Here is a 12854-nt window from a genome sequence, read left to right as displayed (position 1 = left end):
TCTGGGAATGCACTTTTGCTAACTGCTTGGCTGCGGGCCTCTAAGCATCTCCAAGTTGCTAAGTAACCTCTTCCCCCGCCCACGTTCCCAAGGTAACCGCCGCGTTACACTCCACAGCTCTCACTGGCTGACTCGGTTCGGAGGGGCGGTCCTACAAGGAAGCCCAGCAAAAGAGAGGCGGGCTCGCAGAGGTCACGTGACCCCCTGGCGTGCTCGCGGCCCGTGCCAAGAAATCCGCCACTCCCAAGATGGAGGCACGTTACGCCGCCATTAAGCGCTACACTTCCGACCTGTTCTCTCTGAGGCTAGGTCTTCATGTTCCTACTCAAGATGGCCGCTCCAGCTCCAGCACACGGACTCTTGCCACTCCTAACATGGCGTCCCGGAGTTGCCGTTCGCCAAGCGTGATGAGCAAAGCGGAAGTGACGTAGACAGAACGTTCCGTTCTCTTTCTGCTGCAGGAACCGTGGCGGCTGAGCCAACCTGGTGTGCCTTCTGACCTTTGCCTCTGTCTCGTGTAGGTGATAAAGCAGCGATGGGAGGAAGGCATCCTAATTTCTTATAGGTTGCAGCAGGGTGGGTGGTGTGGAGGGATCGTAAATCCTTTGAGCCTTTGGCGGGAGTTGCCCATTTCACCCCTTTATAGAGAACTGTGGTTTTGAGTTCATTTTGAGACTCTTCCACTGGCTCGGGGTGGAGAGACCCGCCTGCCCTTGCACTTCCAACTCCGATCGAGCCCTCTCTTCCGGAAGCAGTGTTGAGGCCGGGCTTGGATAAGCTGCCCTCTCTCTCCCAGTGATCAGATGCTTCATTCTTTCCTACAGTGAGAGGCCATCAAGTATCTTCCTGCGGCAGAACACACTTCCGGTCTCGGCCCGGACGGGATGTTGCCGCTGGTGCTGCTGTTACCCCTCTGTTGGGCAGTAGAAGTTAAGAGACCCCGGGGCGTTTCCCTCAGCAGTGAGTCTTCTTTGTGCATAACGAAGGTGGTTGGGAGGGGCGTTTCAGCCTTTCCCTCTGTTTCCCGTAGCGTTTCTACTGGTGGGTGGGAAGGACAGGGGTAGTATTTATTTAAGAGCTGAGCTGAGCTTGTTTTCCTCACCAGACCATCACTTCTATGACGAATCGAAGCCTTTCACATGTCTGGACGGCACAGCCACTATCCCATTTGATCAGGTGAACGACGATTACTGCGACTGTAAGGACGGTTCCGATGAGCCTGGTGAGCTTTTGCAGTTTTTCATTGCCCATTAAATAAGCCTGCTGCTGGGCGGTGGTGGTGCACGCCTGTAATCCCAGCACTCTGGGAGGCAGAGGCAGGCGGATTTCTGAGTTTGAGGCCAGCCTGGTCTACAGAGTGAGTTCCAGGACAGCCAGGGCTACACAGAGAAACTCTGTCTCGAAAAAACCAAATCCAAAAAAAACCAAAAAGAAAAAAAAAAAGAGCCTGCTAAGCGCAGATGCCCCAAGGAACTAGGGTCTCATCCTCCGGTTGCTTCCTGCTCGGTGAGCAGAGCAGGCCTAGAAACGAGATCCCAGTTGGCGTGGATTAGCTGCGGGGTAGGGAGCATGGGTAGGTGCCAGCCCTGGTTTCCAATTGCCTATCAAAGGAACAAATGTCCAGGTTTATGACCAAGATGGCAAATGTCAGTACGGGAACCAGGAATGGCTTTCAGGAGGAAGGGAGAGCCTCTAAGAAGTGTGAGGAGGAGGAGGGAAACTGAACGGCCTTCTAGGGATTGATGAAGGCAGAGAGAAGCGGAGGGAGTTGCCAGGCCTTTTTGAGAAGCTGGGGCCTTAGGAGAAGCTGGGGAATACTGGAGTATTGATTCTGTTGCAGGCCCCTGAAGGTACAGCTTCTTCTTGATTGTTCTTTGTTTTATTTTTGTTTTGGAGACATACTCTGTGGCCTGGGCTGGCCTTGAACACACAGTGTAGCTGAGAATGACCTGGACCACGGGTTATCCTGCGTCTACCTCCCAAGTACTGGGATTACAGACACGCACCACCACACCCGCATTACACCTATTTCTCTGGAGCTCCCCACAAATAGACATGACACACGTCTGGCTTGGGGGACACACCACCAACTTTGTGGGTTTTTTTTTTTCTTGCAGGCACAGCTGCTTGTCCCAATGGCAGCTTTCACTGCACCAACACGGGGTACAAGCCTTTGTACATCCTCTCCAGCCGGGTCAACGACGGCGTGTGTGGTACGTGCGGATGCTCCCGGGGTGTGGGGAAGGAGGTCTGGCCAGCCCCGGGAGGCCTCGCCCACTCCCGTCTTGACCCTTCCCTCTGCCTCAGACTGCTGCGATGGCACAGACGAGTACAACAGCGGCACGGTCTGCGAGAACACCTGCAGGTGGGTGGGGCCCGGGGCACCCTGCACCTCACCGGCCTCTCCTTCCCAATCTGTTTCCTTTTTCACCTCGCCTTTGCCTTTTAAGATTGTCTTTTACTGAGTAATGGCGGCTCAGGACTGGATAGGCAGGCTTGCGTCTGTGTTGTGTGCATGTGAGAGCCAGGGCATATGCCACCCACGAGCACGTCTGCGGAGGTCGGAGGAGGGTGGTGACCCCCTGGAACTGGGGTCCGAGGCCAGACTCAGGTCCTCTGGAAGATCAGCGAGTCCGTCTCCCCCTTTGTTTCTTTAGAGACAGGCTCTTCCTCTGGGCACCCAGTTTGCGCCTGCTTCCTTAACCTCTCGAGCGCGTGCGTGCTAGGACTGTAAGCTTACACCGCCATGGCTTGTTTTGTGACTTCAATGGTCATGCCCCTTGGGATCCCCGCATTACCAGTGTTCCCTCTAGGTCTGAGGTAGTTGAGATTGCTTTCCTGTTTATCAGTGGGAGATGGGGACGGAGGCTTGTGATTAGAGCCCTTGGGGTGGGGAGGCAGGAGGGACAGACAGATGGATGGACGGATGGACAGACATAATGAGGCTGAAGCCTGGCCGACCAGAAAACCTGTCTCAAAATAAAAACCTGGACAGAAAGAGACAGTGAGTGCCGGAAGACAGAGGACCTGACTCGTGTTTGTGGCAAATGGAAGCTGAGCTCTAGCTGAGTTAGCAGTCTCGATACTTGCTCTGTTTTTTTAGTCTCTTTTGTGAGTGATTGTGCGGTCTGTGTGTAAGTGTGACGTCAGTGCGTGTGGATGCTGACGGTTGTGTTGGGTTTGTCACTCTCTCCCCCTCTTTATTCTTCGAGACAGTCTTACACTAACCCTTAAGTTAGGCTGGTCGCCAGCAAGCTCTAGCAATCCCCCTGTCTCCGCCCCCCCACCCCTGAGGCTGGGGTTCTGGGTGTCTGGCGGGCACTTGCACCTGACCGCAGGCCCGCAAGCTTACACACCATGCTGTTTTTACTCATCGAGCCAGCTCCCATTTTGCTTTTTGAGAAGGGTCTCAAGCTTCTCTCGGTGGCCTGGAACTTGTAGATGGCCCTTCCGCGCCCCCCCTTCAGTTGCTGGGAAGACAGCTGTGTGCTGCCATGTTGGGCTTTGTTTTTTTTTGGCAGGGGTGGGGGTGGGGGCTCATGGAGCCCAGACTAGCCGCAACCTTGGTTGCCTGGTAATAACCTTGAATCACTGTTCTTCTTGCTTGTCTCTTCTGAGTGTAGGAATTACAGGTGTTGTAATTGTCAGCACACCTCACAGGCCTCACAGACCTCTGGTTCTTGGATTAGGTTTTGACTGTTGTGTTATGAGGCGGGATCCTACTCTGTGGCCTTGGCTGGCTTGGTACTTACTACATAGACCAGGCTGGCCTCACACTTACAGAGATCCATCTCCCAAGTACTGGGATTAAAGGTGTGCGCCCGCATGACCAACCTGAGCCTGTGAGCCTTCCTCCTTCTCTTGGTCACACTGGGGTCTAACCTCCAAACCTGCTCCTCACCACTTCCTAGACAGTCCTGTAGTCCTAAGGACGCGCAAGTTTTGTGTGTTCCTGTCCTCTCAGGCGCGCAGCCGAGGCCTCTGTGGTCAGAAGCTCCTGGAGGGGCAGGCTGAGGAGGCTTCTTTCTCTGACTTCCCCTTCTCGCCATTGTTCATGGGGGGATGTGGCTAGCAGGTCACCCAGCCTTCTGGAAAAGGAAAACCTGCTGGGTCCTGGGTGTTTTTAATGGTACTTGTGTGTGCCAACCCCAGAGAGAAGGGTCGCAAGGAGAAAGAGTCCCTGCAGCAGCTGGCCGAGGTCACCCGAGAAGGGTTCCGCCTAAAGAAGATGCTCATTGAGGACTGGAAGACAGCGCGGGAGGAAAAGCAGGTGAGGGAGCAGAGGGGCGCCTTGGCACAGCCCCGGGCCTGGGGTCTCGGAGTGGCGGGCGGGCGGGCGGGCGGATGCAGGTGCAGTGTACATTTGCTGTTGGGCTGTGGTGGGCTCGTGTCTGCCTTGTTCACAATGAGGGATTGCCTGAGCATTTCCCCAGTGTGAAGCCGTCAGCTTGTGAGATAGAAGTGCTAACTCCCAGAGACAGAAAGATGTGTTTGTGTCCCCAGCCCTGCCGTCTGTAACCTGGGCTGGGGTTGTCCACACCCTAGCTCGGGGGACATCTCTCAAGCTCAACTTCAGTAGAGAGTGAATGCTCTGTCGACTGAGTGTGGTCAGCCAGCCCCAGTGCTGAAACAGGACTCCCGCTCTGCGCGTGTCCGAGAGACACTGCAGCCGCTTCCCCCCCCCACCCTGGTGCTTGGAGACCATATTGGCGTTGAGGAGGCCAGCAGGCCCTGCTGAGCTCAGTAGGCTGTGATTGCCCTTTCAAAGTCTGTGTGTGTGGGAACCCAGTTGATGAGGTTGGTTCCGTGGACCGTTTACCTTCCCGGGAGGTGGGAAGGTCCTGGTCCTAAGCATGGCAGCTAAGCCCTCACACCTGTGGAGCCCACCTCTTTATCCCTAGAGCAGAGCTTGCCCAGGCCAGTTTTTGTTCAGTCTCCCCTCTCCCCCTTTAAATTTATTTATTTTGAGACATAGTCTCAGTGTGTGGCTCTGGCTGGCCTCAAACTCACAGAGATTCACCTGCCTCTGCCTACTGAGCTCTGGGATAGCTTTCACCACCAGGCGTACACGCCAATTTCTTTTATTTTTGTGTTAAAGATGGAACCCAGGGTTTTGAACCAGCTAGGCAGGCACTCTGGTAGTAAGTAACAACCCAGCCTTTAAAGAGAGTTCTACCACTCTGAGCCACACCCCAGCCCCCCCCCCCCCCCCTTGGGCTCTCCCAGTGAGCCACACCCCAGCCTGCAGGCTGGACTTCTAGGCAGGTGCTCCACCCGGTCTGAACTGCACACACACACACACACACACACACCCCCCCGTTGCTTGTCGGAACATAGCTATACACCCAGCGTGTACTGGGTGCTGTACGGTTAGAACCAGGCCTGTGCCTGCCTCAGGAATGCTGGATGGTTAGGAAGTCGCATCCAGTCCGCGTGTCGTTGAGAGGGAAGCTGGGGGCCCTAGGGTAGGGAGCTTTCTTCCACGGTTACCCTCACCCATCTTGGAGGCAGGAAATAAAGATTTCCCGGAGGAGCGGCTGTCTTAACTGAACTCTGTAGGTGATTTAAGTCAGCCATGGGACGGATTCCAGGTGGAAAGAGTCACAGGCTTGAAGAACTGGAAATGAGGCTCGGGGAGGGGTCTGAATGTTGTCCTTGTTTTAGGGCAAGAAAGGTGACTTGTGAAGAAAGTGGAGTGTAAGTGATGGGGCAGGACAGGTGGCCTGGTCACACAGGGCGGCATGGGCTGCATGGGCTGCATCAAGCCCGGGTCTCTCCAGAGAGCCACGGGGAGCCAGAGTCTCGCCCTGGGATGTGGGTGTTTGGGGAAGATCTTAGGGCTGGAAGAGAGGACAAAGCTGAGGTCGAGCCGGCCTCTCACCTCCTACTTTTTCTGCAGAGTAAGCTTCTTGAGCTGCAGGCTGGCAAGAAGTCTCTGGAAGACCAGGTAGAAGCCCTGCGGACCGCGAAAGAAGAAGCAGAGAGGCCCGAGAAGGAGGCCAAGGAGCAGCACCGGAAGCTGTGGGAAGGTAGGGGTGCTGTGGGAGGCGGGGCTGCGCACTTCTGTGGACACGGCCTGAGACGTTAGCCAGGTGCCCTGAGGCAGGGTCTTGTGTAGCCCAGGCTGGCCTTCAATGTACTATTCAGATGAGGAAGACCTTGAACTCGTGATCCTGTAGAATGTTTCTGGTTTTTAGTTTGGTTGTTTTTTTAATTGTCACCATGGCTCATCTCTGTGTGCCTGGTTATCTTTGTGTCGGCCATCAAACGTGGAAACCGTGGGAATGAGTACTTGTGACTGTGGTGCAGGGTCCCTTTCTAGAGATTATTTTCCTTTTGTCTGGTGCTGGGGGCTTTCTCCCCCAGGGGATCCTAAGCCCAAACTGAGGGCTTGAGACCTTTGACCTCTCAAGCAGTATGCAGCCAGTGAATCTAGTGCCCTGCACATGCTTGGCAGCCTGGGCCTTCCCGCTGCTGTCACCCACCCCTCACTGAGGGATTCTGGGTAGGGGTTCTACCACTGTACTAAGCCTTCAGCTTGCACAGAGGATAAATTTTGATATATGCATGTTTTTCTGATCGAGCCTTTCTCTGAGGAGATGCCATGCTCCTGAGGAGATTAGAGGAGCTCCTGTTGGCCCGCCTCCTTAACTTTGATGTTGGTCCTGCTGATTATAGTGCTTGCCATCCTCCTAGAGGATTATAAATATCCCACCAGCTTGGCCCATAGCAAGACCCTGTATCTAACAAAATAGAGAGAACGCCAGCCTTGGGGCGTTGCAGCCGTGCATGATGGATTAAGAATCCAGAGTCAGCCGGTTATAGTGGCCCACATCTTTAATCTCAGCTCTTAGGTCTATGAGTTCGAGGCCAGCCTGATCTACAGAGTGGGTTCCAGGACAACCAGAGCTACATAGTGAGACTGTGAAAAACAGGAAAATTCAAAAATAAAGAAAAAAGAAAAGAAAAAAATTCACAGCCAGCCTGTGCTACACCAGCCTGGGGTACATTAGACTCTGAGTCAAGTCGGAAAGGACCAGGTGCCTGGGTGAAGAGTGCTGAGAGGGAGGGTGAGGGCGGCCCTACTGGCTCAGGTGTCCCCGATGTCCTCTGGCCACTGTGAGGCCAGGCACGCTGCTGCTCTGCCCGCCGTGCAGAGCTCTTCTGGGTGGCGGTCGCTGTTGCTGTCGCGTGGAGGCGTGGGCACGGCTGCCCCAGCCTGCCCACACCAGCTAGGCCTTCTCCCAGCTCCTCACTTCCCCGGCCTTACCAACGCCTCCATGACGTCTGTCTCTCTGTGGGTAGGTGGGACGGGAGCGCGTGAAGAAGACAGGACAGCCCGCAAGAGTCAGGGCCCGCCTGCCCCTGTGTGGGGTTCAGGGACTCAACTCAGGCTGTCCGGCTTGGCAGCAAGCTTCCGACCCTGCTGAACCGTTACATTGCGCCTCACCCATTTCTCTTGTTCCCCAAATCCATCCTCCTCGCAGAGGGCACAGACCTTGGTTGGATCCAGAGCTGTGTCCGGCACTCCGGTGTCGGCTGGCCTAGTGGTAGGGCTCTGGGCTCAGTGAGAGCAGGGTTTGGAGGTGACAGGTCAGGCTTATCGCAGCACGTGGTGACAGAGTGGCCCTCCACAGAGCAACAAGCTGCTGCCAAGGCCCGGCGGGAACAGGAGCTGGCAGCCAGTGCCTTCCAGGAGCTGGACGACAACTTGGATGGCCTGTAAGTGAGACTGCACTGCCCACTGGGCTCCTCAGTCAGCCAGTGTGGGCCAGTCTAACCAGCCTGGCCTCCAGAGCCTCCTGCTGCAGGTGAGCTCTGTCACCGTCAGTCAGCACTGGGTGTTGAGGCAGGCAGACGTGGGTGGGGCAGGGAGAGAGGGAACACAGGGTTTAGATGTCTTCCAAGGCCAGTCCAACTCCGCCTTGAGTTAGGTCTTCTCTGAGGGGGAGACGGACCGGGCCCTGCTTCTCGCAGCCCAGCCCTGACCCTCACATAGACCCCAGAGGAGTCTCACACTTCCTGTCTGTTCTCAGGGTCTCGCTGGCTGAGTTACAGACTCACCCGGAACTGGACACAGATGGAGATGGAGGGCTGTCTGAGGAGGAGGCCCAGGTACCCAGCCTGCCCTTGTCCTGGGGCTTGGAGAGACCATTAACCTAGAATGAATTCAGGGTGAGCGGGCCAGGGCAGGCCAGCTCTGAAGAAGCCCCTGCTGGCCTGAGTGAGGCTCTCCATATCAGTGAGGGGCCAGATGATGCTGGCCGTGGGCGGGGCCCTGGGCCAGGACCAGGATGGGGAAGGGTGGAGCCTGCGCTCCCTAGGAGCTCACTGTCTTCTCTCTGCCTGCTATCCCTGGCCCCGCCCCTCCTGGACCTTGCCTTAGGACATGGGGCTCTCTCCACAGTGTCTCTGCCTGTAGCTTGTCCTGATGTCCCCTTACTTCCCAGCCTCCCGTTCGTCCTTTCCTCAGGACTGTGCTCTCCTCCCTGGGCAGAGTGCCTGGGGCAGAGTGTGTGGATGTGTGGGGGCCCTGACCATGACTCCGACCCGAGCCCCAGCCCTCACCCTGACCCCGACCCCGACCCTGACCCCGACCCTGACCCTGACCCAACCCAACACATGCAGGCCCTTCTCAGTGGAGACACACAGACGGACGCTGCCTCCTTCTATGACCGCGTATGGGCCGCCATCAGGGACAAGTACCGCTCTGAGGTCTGTGGGGAGAGGAGGGGAAGTGGCCCTGCCCCACCCCCTCCTGCGCTGGCACCCTGTCCCCTGTGGAGGCCACCTCTTCCAGATGTGTGACCCAGTGTCCCCCGGCCTTGAGATAAGCCTGCCCCTCAATCCCTCAACGCTGGTCTTCACTCCTGGGTCTGCCAGGTCCCGCCCACTGACACACCTGTTCCGGAGGTGACTGAACCCAAAGAGGAAAAGCCACCAGTGTTGCCACCCACAGAGGAGGAGGAAGAGGAGGAGGAGGAGCCTGAAGAAGAGGAGGAGGAAGAGGAGGAGGAGGTGCAGGGGGAGCAGCCCAAGGTGTGTGTTGGGAGAAGGATGGGCCGATGTTAAGGGGGGCTGCTTGCTGACTAGGCCTTGCTCTCCCAGGAGACCCCGACCCCACTGCAGCCCCCGCAGCCTCCCAGCCCCTCTGAGGATGAAAAGATGCCACCGTATGATGAGGAGACACAGGCTGTCATCGATGGTGAGTGACGGGAAGGGGTCCACCCTCCCGGTCAGCAGTCGGTCCCTCCTACCATGAGCAGCTCTGTGTCCTCTGCAGTGCCTGGGTTGCTTGGGGTTGCTGTCCCCGTCCCCAGGAGTCCTGCTTCCTCATGGGCTGCACTTGTTTGTAACACCGGAGCAGGCCAGGAGTCAGCTGGGCCCCAGGAGCCCCGGCCGTGTACTCTAGGGAGCCAGAGCAGAGGAGGCTCACTGCAGCTGGCCAGGCCGAGAGGGCCCTCCTTGTTGGGGACACACCCAGGGTGTGAGAGGCAGCTGCCACCTTCTCCGAACTGGGGCCCACTTTGGTCCCCTTTCCCTTAGCTGCGCAGGAGGCCCGGAACAAGTTTGAGGAAGTGGAACGGTCCTTGAAGGAGATGGAGGAGTCCATCAGGTATGGGCACCAAGGCTGCCTCCTGCCCAGTCACAGCCGAGCCCCAAGGCCTTGGCGGAGGCGCCCGCCTGGCCCTTGCAGGGCCTGGAGCTCAGCTTGGCTCACCGTGCAGCGGGGCCTCCCTTTACCGGGGCCTCTGTGTGGGCTCTCGTGGCCTCCCCCTCACCACTTGACCTGCTTTTCCAGGAGTTTGGAACAGGAGATCTCCTTCGATTTTGGACCCTCTGGAGAGTTTGCGTACCTCTACAGCCAGTGCTATGAGCTCACCACCAATGAGTACATCCTGGCACGGGCGGGGCGGGGCGGGGCGGGGCGGGGCGGGGAGGAAGATGCAGGGGAGGGCACTGGGCAGACAAGAACCTAGAGCTTATACTGTGGTCTCCACTGAAGGGCAGAGGCAGGAGGGCTCCATTCCCAGTTCCTCTTTAAACTGGGCACAGCGGTGCGTACATGAGTGGGTGCAAGGAAGGTGATAAATTCCAGGTCAATCTCAAAGGCTTCAGCATATTTGAGGCTAACCTAGGCTACGTAAAACACTGTCTCAAAAGGGAACAGCCAGAATCCAGGGGTCAGTGGGCATTAAAGTGAGCCCTGACGTGGGGGGGCGAGGGGGTGCGAGGCACTGGCCCAGCACTCACCGCCCCCGTTCCCGCCCTAGGTACGTCTACCGGCTTTGTCCCTTCAAACTGGTCTCCCAGAAACCCAGACATGGGGGCTCCCCGACCAGCCTGGGGTGAGTGGCTTGAGATTTGCTGCCCTCCTGCCCCAACCACCCAGTGGCCGGCACTGAACACCCTGCTCTCTCCGTAGCACGTGGGGCTCCTGGGCTGGCCCTGATCACGACAAGTTCAGTGCGATGAAGTACGAGCAGGGCACTGGCTGCTGGCAGGGCCCCAACCGCTCCACCACAGTGAGTGCCCGCCCCAGGCCCGGCCAGCCCTGCCCAGCCCACCCCACCCCAGGCCGGACCAGCCGCTCCCAGCCCACCCCACCCCAGGCCGGACCAGCCCCGCCCAGCCCACCTCCTCCTCTGTTCCAATCCCCAGGTGCGCCTGCTGTGTGGCAAAGAGACTGTGGTGACCAGCACCACGGAGCCCAGTCGCTGTGAGTACCTCATGGAGCTCATGACACCAGCAGCCTGCCCAGAGCCGCCACCAGAGGCGCCCAGTGACGGGGACCACGATGAGCTGTAGCCGGTAAGGACAGCGCCCGCTCCAGGGGCCGATGCTGCTGCGCTCTTCACCAGTGCCCTGACTTGATGTCTCACTGCGTAGCCTTGGACACTCTGCTTCTCACCGTGTAGACCAGGCTGGCCTCAAATTCCGAGATCCACCTGCCACTGCCTCCTGTGTGCCAGGATAACAGGCGTGCGCCTGATGGGACTCCATTACCTGAGTCATCTTAGCAAGCTCTGGCTTCCTCTCCCTTCCATCCTCCCTCCCTTCCTTCCCCTCTTCCTCCCTCCCTCCCTTCCATCCTTCCTCCCTTCATTTTGTTTCTCGAGGTAGGGTTTCTCTGTGTAACCCTGGCTATTCTGGAACTCACCCTATAGACCAGGCTAGCCTCCCAAGTGCTTTTTTTTTTCTTTTTAAGATTTATTTGTTTTATTTATGAGTACACTGTAGCTGTCTTCAGACACTCCAGAAGGCTTCAGATCCCATCACAGATGGTTGTGAGCCACCATGTGGTTGCTGGGATTTGAACTCAGGACCTCTGGAAGAGCAGTCAGTGCTCTTAACCGCTGAGCCATCTCTCCAGCCCCCACCCCCACCCCCCACCCCCACCCCAAGTGCTTCTTACGACAGTTTGTTACATAGTGCAGGCTTGCCCTGCAGTTGTGAGTCCAGCCCGGCTGTGTCCAGTGCTGGGGCGTCTGCACGCCCTGCGGTCACTCCACCCGGCCCCCATCTCTGTCTTCTCTCCTAGAACCTCAAGGCCTGCGACCAGTCTACTGATCCTGAAGTCTGCGGACCAAGGCCCGCCCGCCCTGGGGTTCCTGGCCGTCCTCCAGGCAGCAGGAACCCCGAGCACTTGTGGCGCAGGCTAGCCCAGCGCCCTGAGGCCCCAGCGGGCCCAGTGGATGATGAGCTCACCTACCCTTCTCCTGAGGGGAGGAGCTAATTCCTGCATCCACCTCACCCTGCCTCCCCAGCCCGCGGGAGATGAATGGATGACTTGACCTGTGACCTCAGAACAATAAATGTGACTAGTCCACATTGTGTGGTCATTTTTGATTTCATTTTTTCTGTTGGTTTCACTATGTAGTCTAGGCTAGCCTCAGATAGTCTCCTGCTCTAGTCTCCCACAGCATGGGCCAGTGAGCCTGCTGCAGATGCGGGTGCGGTGGTTACTGCTGCCAGCTGCCAGCATCTCCAGTTACCTAGGAGACAAGCCTCTGGCTGTAGTTCCCAGGGTGAAGCTGAGATCAGGCTTGGAGCAAGAGCTCTAACCCGCTAGCCGTCCCGTTCCTGAGCAGCCTCGGGCTCCTGCCAGATGGACTGCACTCTCGGACTGCCTCAGGCCTCCATCTGTTCTGTCACATCTGAAAAGTAGCACTTGGGAAGCAGCCGTGTCCAGATCCTGCAGGACCACGGGCCAGCTGACTGTGAGCAGGCCCGGCACCTACTGTCGGGCAGACGCTAGGCTTCTGTCGACTCCGAGGCCAAGTACAGGCCATTAGAGACCCTGGCCCAGGGGCAAGATGCCACCCTTCCCCGGGTTCCAGCACGTGCCACCCCGCCCACAGTGGCACACACAACACCCGAGCCGTAAGATTCTGAACTTTTTATTTTCTGGCATGAAAAGTACAAATAGTTAAAGAATCCCATGTAAAAGTCAGTTACCGCGGCCAGGCCTGGGGCTCGGTAAGAAATGTCTTAACGCAACTTGAAGTGTTCTTGGGTTCGGGTTGAGGTTTGGTTTTTGTTTCATGTTTTTTTCTACAGTTCTTTATATCACCTCCAACATAGACTCTGCCATGGTTTGAAACTTTCCCAATAAACAGGATGAAGGAAGGGTTGGAGGGGCTGAGCCCTCCTCCCACTGGCCCTGCCCCAACCCCCAGGGACTTTGGAAGACCCAAGGGCCCCTCTCCCTGGGAGCCCCTGGCCTGGCCCTCACAGGGGACTGGCCTCCAGGGAGGGGGCCTGGCTGGGCTAAACTTTGTGTCCTAGAAAAATAGTCCCCTCCTCCCGGTCCTGGAGGCAGCAGGGACCTAGGCCTTGGTGGGAGGGGATGG

General features: G+C 57.4%; 1 protein-coding gene across 2 annotated transcripts; it reads left to right on the top strand.

Annotated features, from left to right (window-relative positions):
- The first annotated feature begins 415 nt into the window (after positions 1 to 415).
- On the top strand, positions 416 to 11832 carry Prkcsh (protein kinase C substrate 80K-H). Of its 2 annotated transcripts, none has more exons than XM_052188847.1 (18): positions 416 to 517; positions 825 to 960; positions 1106 to 1222; positions 2118 to 2213; positions 2308 to 2365; positions 4153 to 4270; positions 5900 to 6029; positions 7638 to 7722; positions 8037 to 8115; positions 8629 to 8715; positions 8884 to 9018; positions 9109 to 9205; positions 9547 to 9616; positions 9803 to 9892; positions 10275 to 10349; positions 10427 to 10526; positions 10663 to 10812; positions 11543 to 11832. In XM_052188847.1, the coding sequence occupies exons 2-17, from the start codon at positions 885 to 887 to the stop codon at positions 10807 to 10809; spliced, it is 1560 nt and encodes a 519-aa protein (XP_052044807.1). In that variant the 5' UTR covers positions 416 to 517; positions 825 to 884; the 3' UTR covers positions 10810 to 10812; positions 11543 to 11832. The 2 variants fall into 2 exon arrangements, with proteins under 2 accessions (XP_052044807.1, XP_052044805.1); XM_052188845.1 differs by having other exon boundaries at positions 8884 to 9039.
- The last annotated feature ends 1022 nt before the right edge of the window (positions 11833 to 12854 follow it).

Source organism: Apodemus sylvaticus, chromosome 7 (assembly GCF_947179515.1).
Source record: "Apodemus sylvaticus chromosome 7, mApoSyl1.1, whole genome shotgun sequence".
Taxonomy (NCBI): domain Eukaryota; kingdom Metazoa; phylum Chordata; class Mammalia; order Rodentia; family Muridae; genus Apodemus; species Apodemus sylvaticus.
Note: the sequence above shows the minus strand (reverse complement) of the source record. Positions and strands in the feature narration are given on the sequence as shown.

Excerpts from the sequence above, each read along its gene's own strand:
- Prkcsh (XM_052188845.1), top strand. The coding sequence starts at position 885 with ATGTTGCCGCTGGTGCTGCTGTTACCCCTCTGTTGGGCAGTAGAAGTT. Across the intron at positions 8,116-8,628 it reads TGTCTGAGGAGGAGGCCCAG|GCCCTTCTCAGTGGAGACAC; the intron begins GTACCCAGCCTG and ends CAACACATGCAG. Across the intron at positions 9,206-9,546 it reads GACACAGGCTGTCATCGATG|CTGCGCAGGAGGCCCGGAAC; the intron begins GTGAGTGACGGG and ends CCTTTCCCTTAG.